At 44.0% G+C, this 21,038-nt stretch overlaps 1 protein-coding gene across 2 annotated transcripts in view; it reads right to left on the bottom strand.

Annotated features, from left to right (window-relative positions):
* The window catches only part of Nck2 (NCK adaptor protein 2), a 127,824-nt gene that overhangs the window by 17,369 nt on the left and 89,417 nt on the right, over nucleotides 1-21,038 (bottom strand). Inside the window, exon 3 of one of the 2 annotated variants that reach the window (XM_085836857.1) lies at nucleotides 19,275-19,513. In XM_085836857.1, coding sequence (XP_085692983.1) covers nucleotides 19,275-19,500 — 226 coding nt within the window. In that variant the 5' untranslated portion in view covers nucleotides 19,501-19,513. Of the gene's footprint in view, nucleotides 1-19,274; nucleotides 19,517-21,038 lie in introns of both variants that reach the window. The other variant, XM_021161653.3, reaches the window with a different exon arrangement.

Genomic DNA, 21,038 nt, shown 5'->3' with positions numbered 1-21,038 from the left:
AGGCAGAAGAACTTTGAAGAGTGTTTATTTTTTCTCTTTTTTTTCCCATTATTTTATTAATATTAACTTTACACACATCCCGATCGACCCCCACCTCTCCTCCCAGCCCTCCCATAGCCTCTTTCCCCTCCCCTTCATCTCTGAGAAGGGGGAGTGCCCCACACTGCCCTGTACTAGCCCATCCTGACACCTCAAGTCACTGCAGGACTGGGCACATCCTCTCCCATTGAGGCCAGACAAGGTAGCCCAGTTAGGGGAGTGGGATCCACAGGCAGACAACAGATTCAGAGAGAGCCCCTGCTACAGTTGTTGGGGGACCCACATGAAGACCAAGCTGCATATCTGCTCTGTGTGTGTGTGTGCTAGGTCCTAGGCTACAGGAGGTGGCCAATTCAAGCTCCATATGCCCCACTGCTAGGACTCTCAGCTACAGTCATGTTCAAAGACTCCCTGGAGTCTCCCTAATCCCACGTCTCTGACTAGATGGCTCAGCTGGTAAAGGCTAGGCTCACAACCAAAAATATAAGACTTTGAAGATTGTGTGTGATGGAAAACCTGTATGACTTTTCTCCTAGAATTTGACATATTTTATCAAAAGATTTTCTTAAGAGGCAAGCCTTCACATCCATTTCTCAAGGACCCAAGCCATAAACAGCAAGCTCATATAAATAAACATGGCAGACCAGAAATCCTATTAACCAGAGGGTCTGCTCACTCCATCTACACCACATATAGGGACAAGTACTTTCCAGTGCTGTCTCCAGAATCCTTACCCTTATAACTAGGGTTCCAACAACCAACTCCTGATGCAGGCACCAACAGTGGGGTCCTTTCTGTTGGCTTCAGTGAATCCCACCCAGAACAAACATGCCTAGTATGTGCCATCTCGTACCAGTGCAGACACAGTGCACACTGGAGAATCTGTACCAATCTGCATGAGAGTTCAACCACACATTTCTCTTTCCAAATCTCATGTTTATCATAAAATCATTCCTTACAAAACTGACCTGGGGTGTGAGATTTTCAGTTGTGTGTGCGGCCGCTGCAGCTTGCTTTGCATAAGTCATAGGAACGAGAATAGCTAGAATTAGCCCATTAGAAACTTTCCAAATGCTAGCAAGCTATGTGCTGGGGCAGGTAAAGTATCACACTGTGCAAAATAATGGCTATTTACAGATTGTTCAATTATGTTTAAACTGCAACACTTTGGCATAAACAAACAAACACAGAACAAAGAAGGAACAGAATATCCTACTGAAAAATACCCAGAGAGATGGCTCAGCAGTAAAGAGCACTGACTACTCTTCTAGAGGTCCTGAGCTCAATTCCCAGCAACCACATGGTGGCTCACAACCATCTGCAATGGGATCCGATGCCCTCTTCGGGTGTGTCTAAATATAGCTACAGTGTTTTCATATAAATAATAATAATAATAAAAATAAAATCCCTAAACAAAACACTTGCAAGATGCTGTTTTCTAGGTCCCAGGAGCAAGATTTTAACACCTAAACTGACGATCTGTATTCAGAGAAAAGCTTCAATCTTCTGAACTCCATTAGCATAAGATTATGGTATTTGGCCTAGGTTAGCAAACATGTATATACCATCTCCAAGGCCTCGGGTTTACTCCTTCCAACAGAAAGATAAAGCTGTGCATTTACCCTTAAACCCGAGAGACCCAGCAGAAGAGCAACCTGACACTACACAATACCACAGACATAAATTAATCTCTTGAAATTCTGCAAGCTTGAAGTTTAAAAATCACAGAGCCAGCAGACTAGGTGAGGTCCCATCTCCTGTTTCACATGCCTATGTCCCCACCAGGCAGGAAGGGGAAAACAAGTTTCCCTAACCCTTCATTTTGAGGCCTCTCAAAGGCCTTATACCTCCCAAGACCAGGGGTAGATGGGGTGAGGTTTCAATATATCAATTGAGGCAGACCACAAAGGCTCAGGCATAGCATCATGGCCAGCTCCTGTTGTAGGCAGTAAGCCCTGAGTCCTGTTGTGTTCTGCCAAAGTGACTGCAGGCAAGTACCTATGTGCCTTGTATCCCCCTCATCCCCCCAGTACCCGAGCAGCTACAGTGCTGTTTCCTCTCCACAGAGCCCTAAGCAAAAGAACGACCAACACTATGCAGTTGACACAGGTTTCAGAATCCAGAGGATCTGACTGGACCAGTTGAGTTGTCCCACACCAGGCAGCTACCCTCCCCAAGCACAAAGCTGCCCAAAGCCGGTAGAGTTTGCCAGCTGTAGAAGGTGACCAAGCCGCTAATGAAGCCACATCTGTAGAGACTTGAGAAAAGACTGGCCACAAGTTGTACTGTAATATCATCCACCCTGTGGGATGGTATTTTTTGTTTTGTGAACAGAGAGATGGCACTGATTTAACAGCTAACAGCTGAGCTGGACTTACACGCAGACCAGGCTTTTCCATTTTCATGACGATTTTTTGGCACCAGGTGTTAGCTCTCTGGTCCTGAGCTACATTTTTATTGATGATAACAGGCACATTTTAACTTTCCTGAATAAAATTAAATAAAGACTGAGTTCTAATAAAAGTTTGAACATGTCATACATTATTAATGTTCATCATTTTAAAGTCAAAATCTTTTATGCACCCCTCTTCCCCAACGATGAAGGGCTGTTATAACAAACACCTCTGAGACATGCTCTAACTGTCATCTTCCAGCTGGAGCCCTGCGATTTAAGAGAAAACGTCAAACAAATTTAATACTTCTGAAATATATTCAAGCTAACTCATTCAGACGGAGTGTGCTTGAATTTTGGGAACTCTGGGGCAAATCACTTAATTTTGCCACTAATCATATCTGTAACATAGCGATATTTAACAAAAAAAAATATTCCTTACTTTAAGCTGTTGGATTACCGGGTATTAATGTGTAAGAATTTCTGCCATTAGATTTAGTTATTATTAAGATCAACTAAAAATTATGAAACGCCCTTATTATTAAAGGCTATGAGATCTGACTAAGGAAGGTAGAAAGTGACCACAGATAATTCTCAGGGCGAGGAAGTATTTAATATTTGGCTTTTGAGTGATTTCACATCACTGTGTGCTGACTTGATTTGCATCTAGTTTTGTGGTAATGCTGGTAAAAATCAACTCAGTTACTTCAGAATAAAGTTTAAAATAATTTAACAAAATTTAACAGAATATGTGAAAAGACAACCCCCAAATTTGCTATGTGTTCTGGCTAGTGTTTTGTCAACTCATTCAAGTTAAAGTAATTTGGGGAGAACCTCAAGTGAAAACAATGTCCTTGGGCAGATAGGCCTGTGGGCCATTTTCTTGATGAATAATATGGGAGGGCCCAGCTCAGTGGATATGACGCCACTCCTGGGAAGAAAGTCAGTAAGCTGTGTTCCTCTACAGCAGTGACTCTCAGCCTGTGGCTTACATCCCCTTTGGGGTTGAACAACCTTTTCACGGGGATTGTCTTAAGACCATCAAAACCCACAGGTATTTAAATTATGAGTTACAACTATGACAATAAATGTACGGATATTTGGACAAGTTGGTCATGTAAGACAGATAACGCTGCCTCCAAGTTTTAACCTGGTCAACACTTCTTAACCCTTTCATATTCAAGGATTTCCCACCTGGGTTATTAGGGCTCATTCGACCTGCGCTGCTGGCTGAGCCAGAGGAAATACATATGGTATCCAAACTCTCCAGGGGCCCTGAGAGAAGGCCATAGGCAGCAGATGTCAGTAGCATTCAGCACTTAATGAATGGTGGAGGTGAGCAAAATAATTCCCAAAGACACAGAGTCCTCACAGCATGAACCACACCCCCAGAATCCTACATCCATCCTTGTGATATAAGCTGATTTTAGTATTTTTCTCTTTTTAAACTTTGGTTTCGGCTGATTTTGTCACATCAATTGAGAGTCCAGAGAAAATAAAACAGCCTTCCCTCATCTTCGTTCCCTGCCCCCACCTTCTTTAAACTACCAAACCACTGGTGCTTATTTGTCAAAGTGCTGTCTGTGGACAAGCAATTGGAAAACAACACTTACGAGTTGGGGCCTCCTGAGTTTGGGTGTGGGAGAGACAGGAGGTGGCAAACAGATGGTCCATGAACCATGCTCATGGGCTCCATGAACCAGCGAGGTGGTGCACGTTGTTTTCTGAGCATACAAGGTCTTAGGTTTCACTGCCCAGAGTTCTCATGAGCAATCGATGACAGATCGTATCTACAGCCAGGAGGCTTTCTTCACAAAGCAGCCTGTGTTCTGCAAGCTATCTGACTTGGTGGAGAGTAGTCAAACTGCATTGTATTGTGGCCACTATCTTAGAAAGTATCAAAGAAACCCCAATCATGACTTAGGGAGCAGGACAGGGAACTGAACACAAACCACTTTTAGGCAAAGTCAAAATGGACCCAGGCACAATTGTGGTCAGTTGCTTTGGTCCTACAGATACCCAACTACACCAGTAATGCTTTTCAGATGTTTACAGGGTAGTGGAAGCGGGATCTGAAAGGCCACCTCAGCCATAACATAACCCCCAAAGGTGGGAGGAAGACAAGGTATTGCCCAGTGTAGTATCCTGCTATCTATCTACTCACCACTCCATCAGTGTGGGCTTAAGAGAATGGTGTGCAGGCAGAGTCATGTCTTCCCACATCTGTCCACCCCTGCATGATATCCTGGACAACAGGCTGCAGGAGATTTCAGGGACATTCTCTCAGACTATAGCTGCTCTCAATAACCACCAAGGCACCGAGCGAGGGTCAGCTATGGCTACAATGTAAGTTTCTATAAGCAGCGCCTTTCTTTCTGCTTATTTGCTTTTCACAGCAGCCTGAAGCCAAGCAGGAAGAATGTCTCTCTGGCCCTCAGGACATTACACACCAGTGCAGAAGAGTCATTCGTGAAGACTCAAAGGACAGATGCCAACAACAACTTTTGCCACTAATTAGATCTGTAACCTACATTGAATTTAACCAAAATTTTTATTTATGCTAAAATGTTGTTTATTCTGTTATGACCAGAGGCTATTAATGTGTGGGCATCTCCTCCATTAGAGTTAGGCCCCATTATTAAAGTCAACTAAAAATTCGGAGAAGCTTTCAATACTAAATGTCACCATGGTGACAAGTACCATAAAAAGGAAGGTCCCTGTGAGTGTGTAGCTTTTAAGTCTGAAGGAAGCAGAGGGGCCCACCAAGATAAGGACCAGGACTGTCCTTGGCAGAAACTATAGGTTATCTGGAGTCACGAGCAGATGGGCTTTGAGATGCTGCAAAATATGGAAGTCTGGGTTCAGCACAGAGAGCAGGAACAGGGGACACAAATCAAAGGAGGGAGGGGTACATGAGCAGGAGGAAGCCATCAAAAACCACAGAGGGAGAGTAGACAAGGGAGAGGCAGAGTTCTCCTCAAAGGCTGGCAGAACGACATAGGGCAAAGCAAAAGGCTTGACAACTGGACTTCCCATCTCAGTGTTGTGCTGGTAGGGAATCCTCTTTACCTGACCCCGGGGAACCATCGGTAGGAACTTAAAGGAATTCTGAATTCTAAACTACTTCAGAGGCAAGGCACTAACAGCAACACTTTCCCTGCTTCTTCATGGATAACAAGCATCCCATTTCAGCCCAAGTCTCCAGTCACTATCATTTATGCTCTATAGAGGGGAGAGTACGTATCCTCTGATAGCTAGAATGTGTAAATCCAAGGAGACTGAGAGTGGGGCAGGAAACTTAGGCAGAAACTTTTCCTCCACATTAACTCCAGCTTTGAAAAAATGAAAATCAATGTCTTCTCCAATGCTGAATTGATCCCCCAAATTCTACCTGTACGTCCTGGGCATGTACATGGTTGTACTGGCTAGTTTTGTGTCAACTTGACACAGCTGGAGTTATCACAGAGAAAGGAGCTTCAGTTGAGGAAATGCCTCCATGAGATCCAGCTGTAAGGCATTTTCTCAATTAGTGATCAAGAGGGAAAGGCCCCTTGTGGGTGGGACCATCTCTGGGCTGGTAATCTTGGTTCTATAAGAGAGCAAGCTGAGCAAGCCAGGGGAAGCAAGCCAGAAAAGAACATCCCTCCATGGCCTCTGCATCAGCTCCTGCTCCTGACCTGCCTGAGTTCCAGTCCTGACTTCCTTTAGTGATGAACAGTGATTTGGAAATGTAAACTGAATAAACCCTTTCCTCCCCAACTTGCTTCTTGGTCATGATGTTTGTGCAGGAATAGAAACCCTGACTAAGACAATGGGCAATGACAGTGTCCAAGGAATAAGTACGATGTGGGCTTTTCTCTTTACAGAAGTGAGGGCTTACCCCCAAGTCTGCTGAACTCCTAGACTTGTCAAGATCATTAGAACACTGCAGTGGAGCACCCTGGGAGGAAGCCATCTTGTATGTACTTCTTCCCTGCAGGTTTTCAGTGATCCATCAAAAACAAATACATGCTCAATTAGTGAACTCCACTGTTCTATCTCACCATGATCATTGCATACAATGTCAGCCCTTCTAAACCAGTGTTGGTGACTGCTAGGAGCCTTTGTCCTACAGCTCTTTTCCCTTCCCACCCTTTGAGAAAGCTCAAAATCTTACAGTGTGCCTGTGAGGGTGGGAAGGTGCAGCCAATAAGGGGTTGCACTAATTCCTGACTCAGTCCCTCTTTCTTCTGAAACTAATGGGGATTTCTTTCTAGGCGTGTGTGCCTTATAAAGAATTACTCTACCGGGTGCCATATAAAACTCCCAAGTTCAGAGCTGAATGGTAAGGCTGGGAAGAAAGGGTATATTTGTGAGCTGGGTGAGAGCTGTCAGTACTTGTCTTCTTTGTGCCCAGGCAGTCCCTCTTCCACCTAGAAGATCCAGTTCAGGGATAGATGTGTTAGGGCAAATGGCCCTCCCAGCAATCACACGGTTCCTTATGAACAGGGTTCTGAACTTGAATGTCCACTCCCAGCACATATGTTCTTTTCTTAGCAGGCTGATAAGTAATGTGACTAAACATTTAAACATTAAGAGGAAAAATGATTTAGAGAGATTTTAAAAAAATGCAAAAGTCAAACTAACACAGATGCCAATGAAAATAACTTAATTTCTCATTACAATTCTTGATGAAAATACATATTCAGTATCTCTCAACACATGTACCCAATCCAAGAGCATGAATATTTTGAGTATGTAAAATATGCGTTAAAATGTAGCACAGATTACCCGTGACACTCTCCATTATGACTGGAGGTGCCAAACCACCAGTAAAACACCTTAGCTATCTAAGACTGTACTCAGTCAACAAAAATTAAACATTATAAATTAAAATAACTAAATGGTCATGGGGAAGACACAAATGAACGCCATTCCTGCAGGACTGCCCCAGTCACACTTGGGATTTAGTTCTCACGCTGCCTAGCTCTTGGTCTTGGGAATTCTACAGAACCTCTTTTGTTCTCTTTGTCATTATCTACAGCAGCTATGCATGGTGAGGAGGGCAGGGCCAGGTGGGTTAAGTAGTTGAGTAAAGCCCTGGGTGTAGTGAGTGACTGGCACACAGCAAGAACCCAGTGGCAGTTGCCTAGGGGCTTGCTGTAAACAAGGATTTTGATCAGTTAATGCTAGACTTAGAGGTGAATTAACTGGAAAAACAGGACTTTCTCAACTGAGCTGCATGGATTTGTCTTCTACAACCACACTCAGGGGCAGATGTCACTTTCCTCCTGGCCTCAGGGTCAGAAGTGGCTTAAGTATCAGTGTTCAAGAATAATAAGACAGGCTGCTCAGCCTACAGAACAAAAGATTTTGGTGTTGGGAGTATAAAGGCACCATTCCCAAGGCAAGGGTAGCTGGACAGACTACTTGCAATTCTGGGTGAAGCACACAGAGGTAATCTATGCCCAGTTCTCCAGAGTCCTGGGCTCCTGCCCCTAAGCCCTCAGCGGCTGATGGTCTACAGTCAACTCCACAGAGCTGCAACACAGGGACTTCTCCCCTGGCTTTGTCTAAGCTCCAACTTTCATAGCAAAGGAAACAAAAGGCAAAAAATTGAGCAAATTTCCTACAAACAGCCATTTACTCATGCAAGAGTCCTTGAGGAAACACAGTTGGTATGGCCTCAAAATTTGTAAAAACTGCCCTACAAAGTCAATTTCAAAGCTGGGAAACACCACCACCACCACCACCACCCCCCGAGTGCATTTGGAAAACCTGTGAATTCTGAAACAGCAGAGGAGCAACAGCAGCCTGGAGGCCAGTGGTTCTCAACCTTCCTAGTGCTGGGATCCTTTAGCTCTTCATGTTGTGGTGATCCCATCATAAAATTACCGTTGTGAGTCATAATGTAAATATATGACAAGCAGGATGGTCTTAGGTGAACCCCATGAAAAGGTTGTTTGATTTCCTGCCCCCAAGGGAAGACAGCCCGCAAGTTGAGAACCACTTCTCTAGGCAAAAGGTGACACATGTGTGCACCTTGGCTGATGGTAGCATAGTGCCTAGCATCACCTGTACTGTACTTAATGGCCTCTCTGTGTATTAAGCAGGAGCTTTTGGATGCCCACTTAACCCTCTCCACAGCACCAACAGTGAACACAAGGCCAGGGCCAGAGGAAAGCAAGAACCAGTAGGAACTCAGAGCAGTATGGGGAGTTCAGCAGTCAGTACAGCCGCATGGTGCCAGGTAGCAATGCCCTAAGGTGCCTCAGCCACCGAGGTAAACATCAGTAGAGGAAAGGACCATTTCAGACACATGAATAGAAGCTAACAAAGATGCAGGCCATATGGGGAAACACAATCAGAAACATGTAAGACAGATTTACATATTCCTAGGCATTTTCAGTTCATGTCCCTCTGTTCCATGGCTTGAATTAATTCTTTAGCTCAGAGGGGGAGTTCTTTAGAAAGTTGCCACATGGTAAGATGTAAGAAGCAATCAACACTTCAGTTATCCAGAAAAACAGTCCGTCTTAGGGTCCCCAGGGCCAAGTCCCAGGATCTGCCACGGTCACCATGTCTGTTCCCATCCCTTATATAAGACAGCAGGCTATTTGCATAGAACAGAATCTAAACACATCTTCCCATATAGTGAAGACAAGAACTATCCATTATAATGCAAATGCTATGTAGATGATATACTATATTGTATGGACTAAAGACCAGAACAGAGACCTATACACACTCATAGAAACACAATAATATTCCTGATTATTTTCAACTTGCTTCTGTTTGGTAGAATCTTTGGTGTGGAACCTATAAACAGAGACAGGGACTCACAGTAACGAATCTGACCTTCTGTCCTCCATGAAGACACAAGGGGCTACGGCAGCCTAGTGGGTGGAGCAACACGGATTTCATGCACTCTACTGCTGGCTCCCCACATGCTTCTCCAGGATTTCTTAGGTATAACCCTCCCTCATCTCATGGTCTCTCCTAGATTTTGTCCTATTAACTTAAAAAAAAATCTGTCTCTATTTCCTAATTATCCTCCCACTGATCTGTTATAAGCTGTTTTATATTTTTGGTTCTAAATACTTGGAAATGCATGAGATACAAAAACAAATATGAATTATATGAATTATTCTGAGTGTCTGGCAGCACAACAGTATAGAAGTTTCCATAGTATTCCAGCAGCAATCCATGTGGCAGCCTGTTTTTACTGTGAACAATCTGGGGAGACAGAGTTGTAATGGATTCTAAATAAGAATGCTTTACGTTTAACTCATACGTGTACAATGGTAGACAGTAATGACACCACAGAGCGGGTGAAGTCATGACAGACTTCTAGAGAAGTCTGGACCTCTGAGACAGAATTGAGATCCTGTTTCTTTAATGTTACAATATAGATTTTCCCGGGGTGTGTTGGGCTGTGTCCTGATCTTTAATCAAGTAGTTCCACAGAGTGACTTGGCTAGGAATCATGTTCTAAGGCAAGATGGCAAGCAGACTTCAGTCAGTACAGAAAAGCCCAGGACTTCTACAACAAACGCACTGCCACAAATCAATATCTCCCTTCACAGGATAAAAACCTCAAGCATTCCTAAAGAACCAAGAAGTAAAGGGCCTGCAGGACAATTAAATGCCCTGGCGAATACCTGGCATCCTGCAGAGACAGCCCATGTGCTTTGCACCAACTCCATTGAGAGCAGCAAGGAGCCATCCAAGCAACTTAACTGAAATGTATACAAAGGGTAAATGGAAACAGCATCGTGGGTGCAGCCAGGGAGCAACTAAGTCACCAATATGAACTGTCCACAGGCATCAACTAGACAGCTCACTCCTTCTCCCTGGGGTCCCCTAAGAGACTGAAGAACGGCAGAGAGTGCAGGCAGGCTTCACTGGGTTTGAATCTCAACCTCATGACTTACTGTGTGTGTTCTTCAGCACAACAGTAACTTCCAAGACTCAATATTCTTCTGAAAAATGAGGTACTCACTTCTTTCTTATGGGTGAGGCAAAGATTAAATAAGTGAAGTCCTTGCTGACCATTGTCTGAAAAGCCACGTGAGGTCAGCTGGGGACCTGGGTTTTCTGCTGTGGGAGCTTTCTGCTGGGCTTCAGAGGGACTGCACAATGCCCAACTGTAGAAGGAGTCCACACCTGTGTATCAGCTCCTGCATGCTATTGTAAAGTTCTCTAGCCCCTTTCTGCCAGGGAGTGAAGCTGTGACAGCTTTTAACTAACAGGATGTGGTATTTTGTTACACCTCCCTGGCATTGGTCTGTTGGTGTTAACTATTCAGTCAGCTGCAATCAAAGATAGGAAGGAGCAGCTGCCCCTTAAGCACTCAAAGCTCAGGAGCTCTGTGGTCAGCAGGCCAAAGCCACATCCAGAAAAGACAAAAGCAAACACTGAAGAGGACTGGAGACTGAAGGTTAGCCATCAAAAAAAGAAAATGATGGAAAGGCTGGCTTGAGGTACTTACTATGCACCTCAGAAATATCAGGTCTCTGCTGTAGTCACCAAATAAAAATGATTTAAATGGCTCTAAAACCCGAAATTCACAGAAACATAGCAACTATGTTCCATGGCTTAGCCTCCAGACCTATGTATAACAGCAGACTCTGGGTACATGCAGTAGTATACATGCGGAGATCAGAGGAGGGCAGCGGGCATCTTGCTCGACCATGTTCTGCCTTGCTCTCTTCAGACAGGGTCTCTCACTTAACCTGGAGCTGGGTTAGTGGCCAACAAGCTCCAGCTCCACCCCACCCCACCCCCATCCCACCAGAGTTAGGGGCGCATGTATACATCCAAACACACTTGACATTTTACATAGGCTTGGGGATTCAAACTCAGGTCCTAATTCTGACCAAGTAGGCCATTTCCCCTTCTCTACTTTGAAATAGAGCCTCATGCGGCTCAAACTGGCTTCAAACTCGGCTATGTTTCCAAGGCAGGCCTCGAACTTCTGATCTTCCTGCCAGGATTACAGGTATGTGTCACCACGTCCCAGCTAATACATTTTCTTTTCCTTACAAAGGAACCAGTCTGAGGTACTTTACTCTGGCAGCAACAAAATGTAAGCCGTGAGCTCCCCATACTTAACAGTCATGTAGGAGTGTCCCACCTGTCATTTCCAAACACACCGCTCCCTCTCTACTCAACTCATACAGGTCTCCTCTCCAGGCCACACTTTTATTTATTTACTTTTATTTCTATTTTTTCCTGTCTCTCTATTTCTCTTTGTCATTCCGCTGGTCTTTTGGGTTCAGAATCCCCGAGTAATCAATGACTGAGGCTTCTGTGTTCCACGTTAAGCCGAAAGGTCTGGAAAGCACCACTGTAAATTTCACTGTAAATGAGCTTCTCCATGCTCACTACTGATCTCAGGGCTTGGAAAGTCATGCATGGGTCATGTTGAGACCCTGTTTCCAGCCTCTAAAAACAGACACCGTCCTCTGTTGTCCTAGCCTGAAGACTAGGGTCAGGATATCTTCCATCCATATAAATATAACCTCTATCAGCAAAGTGGGACTCCTCTAAACCTTCTGTCATGGTGCTCTGAACAGGCTGCACTGTACACTGAGGCCAGTGCCTGGTCTGACTCAGTCCAGTCCTTGGTTTTTTTGTCCTCCCATATGTCTAGACCCCAGGCCCTGCTTCTTTTGCACATGTGTGGAAGTAAGATGCTGCTTTCCTTGATTACTCTCCACTATACTTAGTGCCAGGGTCTCTCACGAAACCCGCAGTTCATCAATTCAACTAGTCTAGCTGGCCAGCTTGCCCCCAGGGTTCCTTATCTTTATCTCCTTGGTGCTGGGATTACAAGTGGGCTCTCATGCCCATCTGCTGTTTTATTCGGGCACTAACTAAGGATACCCATTCTGGTCTTCAAATTTGTGTGGCAAGTGCTTGGTATTCTACGACTCGACTTGAGAAAAGCGGGGCTCAGCCTGTGGATCATGACCCCTCTGGAGATCAAACGACCCTTTCACAGGGGTCCCCTATCAGATATCCCGCATATCAGCTATTTACATTACAAGTCATAACAATAGAGAAATTACAGTTATGGCATAGCAATGAAAATAATTTTATAGTTGGGGGTCACCACAACAGAAGAAACTTTATTAGAGGGTTGTAGTTATTAGAAAGGCTGAAAACCACTGCTCTAGAGTCTCCCTTCTACTCAACAGAGATGGCTGCCAAGATGCCCAATTCAGTCCTAATATCCGTTAGACCAGGCAAAGACAATGCTATGGCTTAGATGAGGACAACCACCATTTACTCCAATTAGGTGAGCCTCAAACAGCTGAATGAAGTAGCATCTGAACAGGCACCCTGTCTGATCTGACCATATCTCATCACGCCATCCTTACTGAAAGCATCCAGTTTACACTGCCATCCTTACTATAAACTGCTTTTTAACCCCCCCCACCCCCCAGGTTTTTGTTTCACAAAGTCACTTGCAGGAAATACAGTGGCTTAGAAGGGATGCCCAACAGTCATCACACTCACACTTGACTTCCATGAGAGCCAGGCTGCTGAATTCACCTCCCAGGTTCTCCCAGACTCAGTTACAGCCATGCTTGGAGTCATAGGAGAATGTTTACAACCACAATAGCAGTTATTGTTCTGATGCCTAAATGAGAACTTGATAAGTCTCCTCATAACCACAGGAGCTGAGAGCTAGAGGCAGGAAGCCTACCAAGGACACACCCTCACATTTGTAATAATGAGAGTGAGAGGTGGGGAGTGCAGGGGGGAGAGGAAGGGAGGGAGTAAGGGAGGGAAGGAGAGAGAGAACTAAAAACCAGACTGGGTAGATGCAGCAAGCAAGCAGCAGGCATTCCTTGTTCTCACCCCAGAGAGGTTGACTACAGGAAATTCCAAACCAAGCAGGACGTCATTTTGGTGAGAAGTCAGAAGAATGCACAGGCACCTGCAGTTTTCCCAGGTCTTAAATTCACTCGCAGTACATACTCATGATATTGTCTGGTCTCTCAAAGGTCAATTCTAAACTGAAGTCACTATGCTGCTGCAAATGTTCCTACAGAGCTGAGGTTCATGTCACTGCATCCTCTTGACTATGAGATGCCTTTAGCCCAGGGAGGTCTCTAAAGAATACCCAGGAAGTGACAGGAACCCTGTTTCCAAGGGCCCATTGTAGACAAAGCTGCTGAGACCATATTCCATTACCCCAGTACTACAAACAAGGGTGTTCATCAAACTGGAGAAATTTACAGTTATTCATTATTATCACCTAACCTGGGACCTCACTCAATTTGTGATTAATTAGGCCCTAGTTTTTCATGTGTAGAATGAGAAATTTTTGTTTCTAAACTGTTCTCCAACATTCCATAAATGCTGACTTAGAGACAGTTTCCAATCTACTGCACAGAGAGGCTTGCCAATCAATCCAGATGGTCAACTCTATGCAGGCAAAACACGACAGAGCTGAAGTATACTCTGGTTCTCCTATATGGTGTTCTTAGGGAGGACACAGGGTCATTCTTAGGGCAGGAGTAGTGTTAACTTTCTGTTTCCAACTGACTACACACATTTTGCTTAACAACCTATGTCTTTCAATGTTAAGTCAAAAAAGCCTATTAGCATGCCCACTGGCTCAAGAGCCCCTTCTTGCTTTATGAAGCTCCCAAATCCTTTCTAGGCAGAATTCTGGCATCTTTACTGTTGCCAGGAAAAATGTATGTGGGGTAAGCTGATTTGGCAAGGGTAGAGTGCGGTGAGACTTGAAAGCTGTTCCATGTTCATTCATCAGATACGTGTTGCAGGCAGTTAGTGGCCCTGGCACTCTGTGACAGACACCTGGCTCCTACCCACTACTAAGAATTACCAGTTCACTGACAAAACTTAAAATGACTAAAGGAGTTTTAAGTATCCTTTGTGGGAAAAAGGTATGCTTGAAGACAAGCAAAATCTAATGGTACTAACAGGAAAGAAATTGCCTGGCCCTGTGATCTGGCCTACAGTTCTCACAGGGGACCTTCCAGCCAAAAGAGAGGTGTGATAATCAGTACACAAACTAGTTTACTTTTCTCCAAACAAGAAGTCTGCATATGGTGCCCTGGAAGACTGTGTAGTCCTAATGTTAAAAACGTGAGATGCCACATGCGGCTAATGTTCATAATCTCAGCACTTAGAAAGCTGAGTAAGGAGGGCTGCTGGGCTGCTGAGAATTCAAGGTCATTTGGGATACATGGTAAGGCCGAGGGCAGAGCAGCTCACAAGGCAAGTCCTTCCTGTCTTGGTGGGGTTAGTTAAAAGAAAGCCAAGTGTTAAACTAAACATTTAACTTTTACATACACAAATTCATTTACTAGTTCCCTCAAACTTTAAAACCAAACCTGACAGAAGTATGAAAGTCACTGAGAAGTATAAATTTCTCTCCACAAGAGAGGCATTGAATCCTTAATATTCCCTAAGAACTCACTGTAAGTAAAACTTACTTTAATATTCACACAGCTCTGGTCCTTATCTGCCAGAGGGCTCCCATACCAGGCTGGATCCCCTGACAGGGAAGCATCCTAGGACCTGAGGGCTGCCAGAGGGAACTTGGTAAAAGCAAAGAAAACATGTACCACCCTGGTCTGGATCAGGGTATGTCTGACTCTTGACCTCTGCCTTTCTTCACACACACACACACACATACACACACACACACACACACACACACACACTTTCCTCTCATCCTTTCAGAGGCCACAGTGCTTCTGCTTAACTTGTCTACTGTTCACAGTCACTCAGGCATGGTTCGAGTCCTTTGGGGCTGTGGTGGGTTCTAGCTAAAATCAGAATGGTAACAAAAATTGTGTTTGAGGCACTTACAGAGAAATCTTTGAAAGTTATCTCTCGGGGGGGGGGGGGGGGGTCTCCATCTCAAAATATTTTAGCATAAGGCTAATGTCTGGCCTATTCAGTTATACAGATCAAGTTGTAATGTCAAGGCCAGAAGTAGCCTGGGCTGACTCGCTGCTGAGCTCAGAGATATGTCAGAACACTGCCTGCAGAACCAGCTCTTGACAATCCCTATTCTTCATGGGAATTTTTTCTTGACTGTTCATGATCAGGATCAGAGCATGAAAGGAGATCCAGTGGATAAATGTTTTGCCCTCAAGAAAGAAAATGTAAGATAAGATTGTTTTACTCAACTACAAATTATTAAAAGAAAAGAATGTTAATACTTTGAAGAGATGTTTTTGTCAAATATACTGTTGCCTTCAAGCAGCTCTAAGAAAACACTGTGTGTGACAAGACATAAGTTTCCAACGGAGTTTAGCAGAGGTAAGGCCCACTGCGCCACCGTCTCCTCTCCTCACAGATAGAAACTTAGTTCACAGCACTGTGGCTCTGTTGGTGATGCCTGTGTGATTTACTTCAAACTGGGAATGAACTATGGGAGTTCTACCACGGCCCTCAGATTCAGGTGGATTCCCACAGCCGTATAAAGCCCACACGAATAACATCACTCAGTTACAAGAATGGATAGGCAGTGTAAGTCAGTATTGTCTTGATACCTCCACACAGAAGAGACACTTTCCAATCTAAAACTCAACTCTGAGCACACACCAGAGTCTGTAACTAAACAGGAAGCCATAAACAGTTGTAGGGATAAAATGTTTATACGTACTATGTCAAGAAGTGTCTCTGTTCCTCCTTGCTTGCCTAAGGTACTTTCTGATTGATTAAATGGCCTATAGCAAAAGGCAGACTAGAAGGTAGGACACTGACTGAGAAGGAATTCTGGGAGAGAGTCAGGCACAAGAAGATTCACCACCAAGCCACAGAGGAAGTTGGAAGTATGAAACAGAGAGGGTATATAAATGGGTTAATATAAGTTAAAAGATAGTTGAGGATTAAGCCTAAGCTAAGGCCAAAACCATTGTTAAAAAGAAGTCTCCCTGGCATTATTCAGACCACAGAAAAGCCCAAACAGTTACGTTTAGTCTCTGGGGTTTATATTAAAAGGGATATCTGGGAGACAGGAGGAATTACAGAAAGAACTCTCAACTTTCTGTGGCCTACAAACTGGGAAAAGACAGGCTGTAGAGAAAGAAGCTATTGCTTCTTTCACATAGAGATTGCACATAGAGAGAGATTGTGGTAAAGATGCCTCCCCCTCTTCTAGGCACTGCCTCAACAGGAAGCCTGTACTCAAGATAACCAGGTCTCTCTTTGTCCAATGGCAAAGGTGATCATGACGGGTAATAAAAACAAATGAACAGACCGCAACAACAAAGTACTAAAAATGGAAACCAAGACAGTGAAGTAGCTTCATGGATAAGGAAGCTTGCCATCAAATCTGAAGACCTGATGAGTTCAATCCCTGGGACTTACATGGTAGAAAGAACAGATGCCCATGGACTGTCTTCTGGCCCACACATACATGTTGTGGCACATGTACACCCCATTCTGTATGTGCATGCACACATAAAATGTAGAAAAAAATTAATCAGCCGACTTCTCCCTAAATCCCAAGGCCTCTTGGCTATGAAAATCAACAACTATTAATAAATATGGATATCTAAAACATAGCTTATCTGTATTTTTGCAACCTTTCATGCTTAATGCAAATGTTTCCTAAGAACTATGTGTTGAAACTGAGACAGAAGTTCACAGAAGAGCTGTCACTCACTGAAGAGATTTGTTCTGCTTGGCATGGCCCTGGAGGGCAGAGTCAGAGCCAAGGGGAGGAAGTTGGAGAAATGTAAAATTTCGATTCTATTTAAGGAAGCACTTTCTAACAATCTGTATTCTCCAAAAATGGAATTGGCCCTTTCTAGCAGTCTAAGTGTTCCAGCAGGGCTGGATGGCGGTCTGTCAGTGACAGGGGAGCCGGCCCAGCACCAGGGCGAAGATGTGCTGGTTTGCTCTGTAACTAGGGGTGTGAAGCAAGAGGAACTGATCACACTCAGGGAAATCTGAATACACTGGGCAAAGATAAGGCTGGAGCTCCAACCGGAAGCCTTATCTATCCTTCTAAGAAAGTCAACTGCAGCCACTTGAGGGCTTGGGGGCTTACTTATTCTACCTCCAAGTCCTGTGCATTTTGTGGTTTACAGACGTCTGAAGATTTTTTCTTTTTAAGGCAATATATATGAACAATGCTCACCATTACTACAGAGGGCGTGTTAAGAGGAGGTTAGAAAATCAGTCAAATACTCTCAGAACAACACTGAAGCGCCAGCCCATTCAACACACTTTTTTATTTATCATACTTAACTAAGAGTCCTAAGAATAGGACAGCAGCATTTCTTTCCAGTGACTGTCTCAAGCAAGGAAAAAAAAAAATACACAGGGGAGAGAGTTCAGTGGAAAAAGACTTAGAATGCTAATAACAAATGGAATTTTTCCAGCAGCCTCAGAGTCTACATTAGCCACACACATTCTGAAAAAAACCAACCATAGCACAAAATACCTCCCGATGACTGAAGGCTTCACCCACTAAAGAGTGCGCACTGATCTTTATGGACTCTACAAGGAAGAGGATGGGTACTGTGCAACACCCACCACATTCAGTGTGATTTTGTTTTCTGTTTTCCCATATTCCCTTCACCCTGCCCCTCCAATGAAACTAATCCTCTTTCAGTAACACACAAAGAAAGCCTATAGACACTTAGCCCAGGTGAGGAGACTGGCTCACTTCCATGACAAACCTCAAGAGGCAAGCTGCCATTGTTGCCTATAAACAACTTTATACTTACCCGAGGAGGCAACAATTGTAAACTGTCAGCTCAGTTCAGTTGTCCTTCCACAGAGCCCTCCCAATTCTATTTGTAGATAATCTGAAGCAGTAACCACGCTTGATGAGCACGCTGTGCACACTCAGGTGTGGTTGCCCATCACTGTGGTATGACCCTGTCTGACCAGGTACTATGGATTAATGTGGTTTGAATGTATCTCCTTACCTTGTGCTGAATTAAATCCCCTATAGAGGTTGTAAGAAAGAAGAAACTGGTTCCTACCACAGTGGTTAGAGGTGGGGCCTTTGGGTGATGGAAACTGCATAGATACTGGTGTTTACAGAGGGAACAGTATCAGAAAACACACACATTCAATTCTCTATCTCCCCTAGTCTCTTGCCATATTGTACTTACACCACACTGAAAATCTGCCAAGAGGGCAATACAAACACAGCCACTTGACTTTGGACCATGAGTGTAAGCCAAATTAAGCCTTATTTTTTATAAAGTAACCTAACCTCAAGCAGCTTGTTACAGTGACAAGAAAGGAACTAATATACCAGAGGCACAGCTGTGAAGAACGAGATAACCAAACAGGGCTGATGGAGGGGTCCAATTGAGAGGCTTCTGATGTCATGTTGCTAATCACCACAACTACACAGTAACTGCCTGAAATTGTGGAATAAAATATCCTATCAACTAAGACGAGGGGAAAGTGCCTTCTCCTTCTGTGTGCACAGAGGCCAATGCACTGGAGTTTGTAAGATAAAAGGCTGGTACACTGACAGGAAAGACGACTGAACTTGTCATGATTCTAAGTCAGGGTCCTCTACAAAGAGACAGACAACTGTGTAGGGGTCCATAGCACACAGAAGAGTTGATTTACCCAAGATCCCAAACTGTATAACTTATCCAGAAAATGATAAGGAGAGTCTTTATGTTGATCTCAATATAAAACACAAGGAAAAGGCTATCAACATTAACACTTGGCCCCAAAACACACACACACTACATATACATACACACACACCCCATACACACACACACACACACACACATGCACACACACACACACAAACACAGGCACATACAAATAGACACACGCTGAAGCAGCAGTGCTATCCCGAGTGTTACTGTGGGTATGGAACACTCACCTAGTGTGTCCTTGAGGTTCTTCACCAGGGAGCCCTTCTTCAGGCTGTTCTTACGTTCCACATAGTTGGAAGGCACGTAGCCTGTTCTGTTGGCTGCATTCCTCACCCGCCACCACGTCTTGGAGTCATCCAGCAGCCACAACCGCTCGTTCTTCCTGATGTCCAGCTCCTGGTCCTGCTGGGCAGTGTAGTCCCACTTGGCTATGACAATGACTTCTTCTGTCATCTTTCATGGAGTCCTTCTGCCAGCAAAACATTTAAAGATGCTCATTAGCTACCTGAACACCTCTCCTCTGACAGATCTGAAAAATTGTCAACAACAGCTCCTAGGACCACAACTGCCACCAGTCTCCTTCCAGCCCCTTGAAGCACTTGCCCTTAGAATGACCTACCCATCAGCTCTAATGCTGCTGAGAAACAACATCTTGTAATCAAAGCCTGCAGCCCCTCTCAGTGCATTAAACACACTGCACATTTTACTGAAGCTAGATGCAAACTTGGGGGGAAAACACTCAAAATAATAATCTCATAATTAAAGTGCTCATTTGACAAGTGACACTGGCCCCTTATAGCTGACACGCTTACACTCCTATTCTCAGCATATGCTGAGAATTTTGAAGATATTTAGTAAATATAACACACCCAAACTACTGCTATAAACTCAAATTCAATTAATGTACTACTAATGCCAACGTGGTATCCTGAGACGGATAGTAAAATATACAAAGAAAATTTGTGAAAACACTGTTGAGATGTAAACAAAGCCTAAACAACAGCAATGTACCCATGTTAATTAGTTTTGACAATTCAATATCATATTTCAGCACTGGAGAAATTAGCTAAGGGCTAATTTTCTGCACAAATAACTATACAACTTTCCTATAAATATAAGATTATTCTTGAAAACAAAGCAACACTTAGATATTTACCACTTCATTCATAATTCCCCAAACTGGGAAATAAACAAAGATCTCCTTCAGTAGGTGACCTGATAAGCCAACTGTCAGTGGATTACTTAAGTGCTAGGCAAAGAGCAAGAGGAAATGCAGACGCTTCCTAGAATTGAAGGCAGACAGCGAGGTGGATTTGGACATGGGGTCTCCTTTGAGCAAACTTTACTGAAGTCCCTGGGACCCTGCTCTCTATTGCTTTTGTGTCCATCTCTGGATCACCCAGTGTTAGCAAGAATCATCCACCCCTGACACCTGAGCAGGTTCCTAGACTCCCACCATGCTGCATGTGATGGTTGGTCACCTGACCTTCAGCAAGCTTCCTGTTAGGTGAGCTCATTCAGGATCCTCCACAGCATATTCCTCCTCTCCCCTGGCTGTAAACTCCCACTTATCTTCACATGGGGAGCTGAACTCTGTCTTCCTGATTCTAGAACTCTGTGGTAGGAACCCCTGAACAGTCTGCCTTGCTGTCTCCTAACTAGTTCTTGAAGAGCAATTTCATTCTAAGAATATGACATTCTAAGAAAGGCAAAGATCTGTGGAGACACAGGACCAGTGGAGAGAGAGGAGGGGGGAGAAGCAAGCAATGCAGAGAGATGCTAAGTACATGTAACTGTAATTACAAATATATATCAAGACACGTGTGTTGTATAGATCAAAATACATATTAAAACTGCTCCAAAATACAGCTTATGAAAACAAATGGTACAAATCCGATGAAGTCAATCTGGGATGTACTAGATAGGAAAGAAAACAATACACACAGGTACCACCTACTTCAGCAACTGTACCCTTCTCAGGTAGAAAATGC

Source organism: Mus caroli, unplaced genomic scaffold (genome assembly GCF_978045245.1).
Source record: "Mus caroli unplaced genomic scaffold, Mus_caroli_1 scaffold_1, whole genome shotgun sequence".
Taxonomy (NCBI): domain Eukaryota; kingdom Metazoa; phylum Chordata; class Mammalia; order Rodentia; family Muridae; genus Mus; species Mus caroli.
This window is presented reverse-complemented; position numbering and strand designations above follow the sequence as displayed.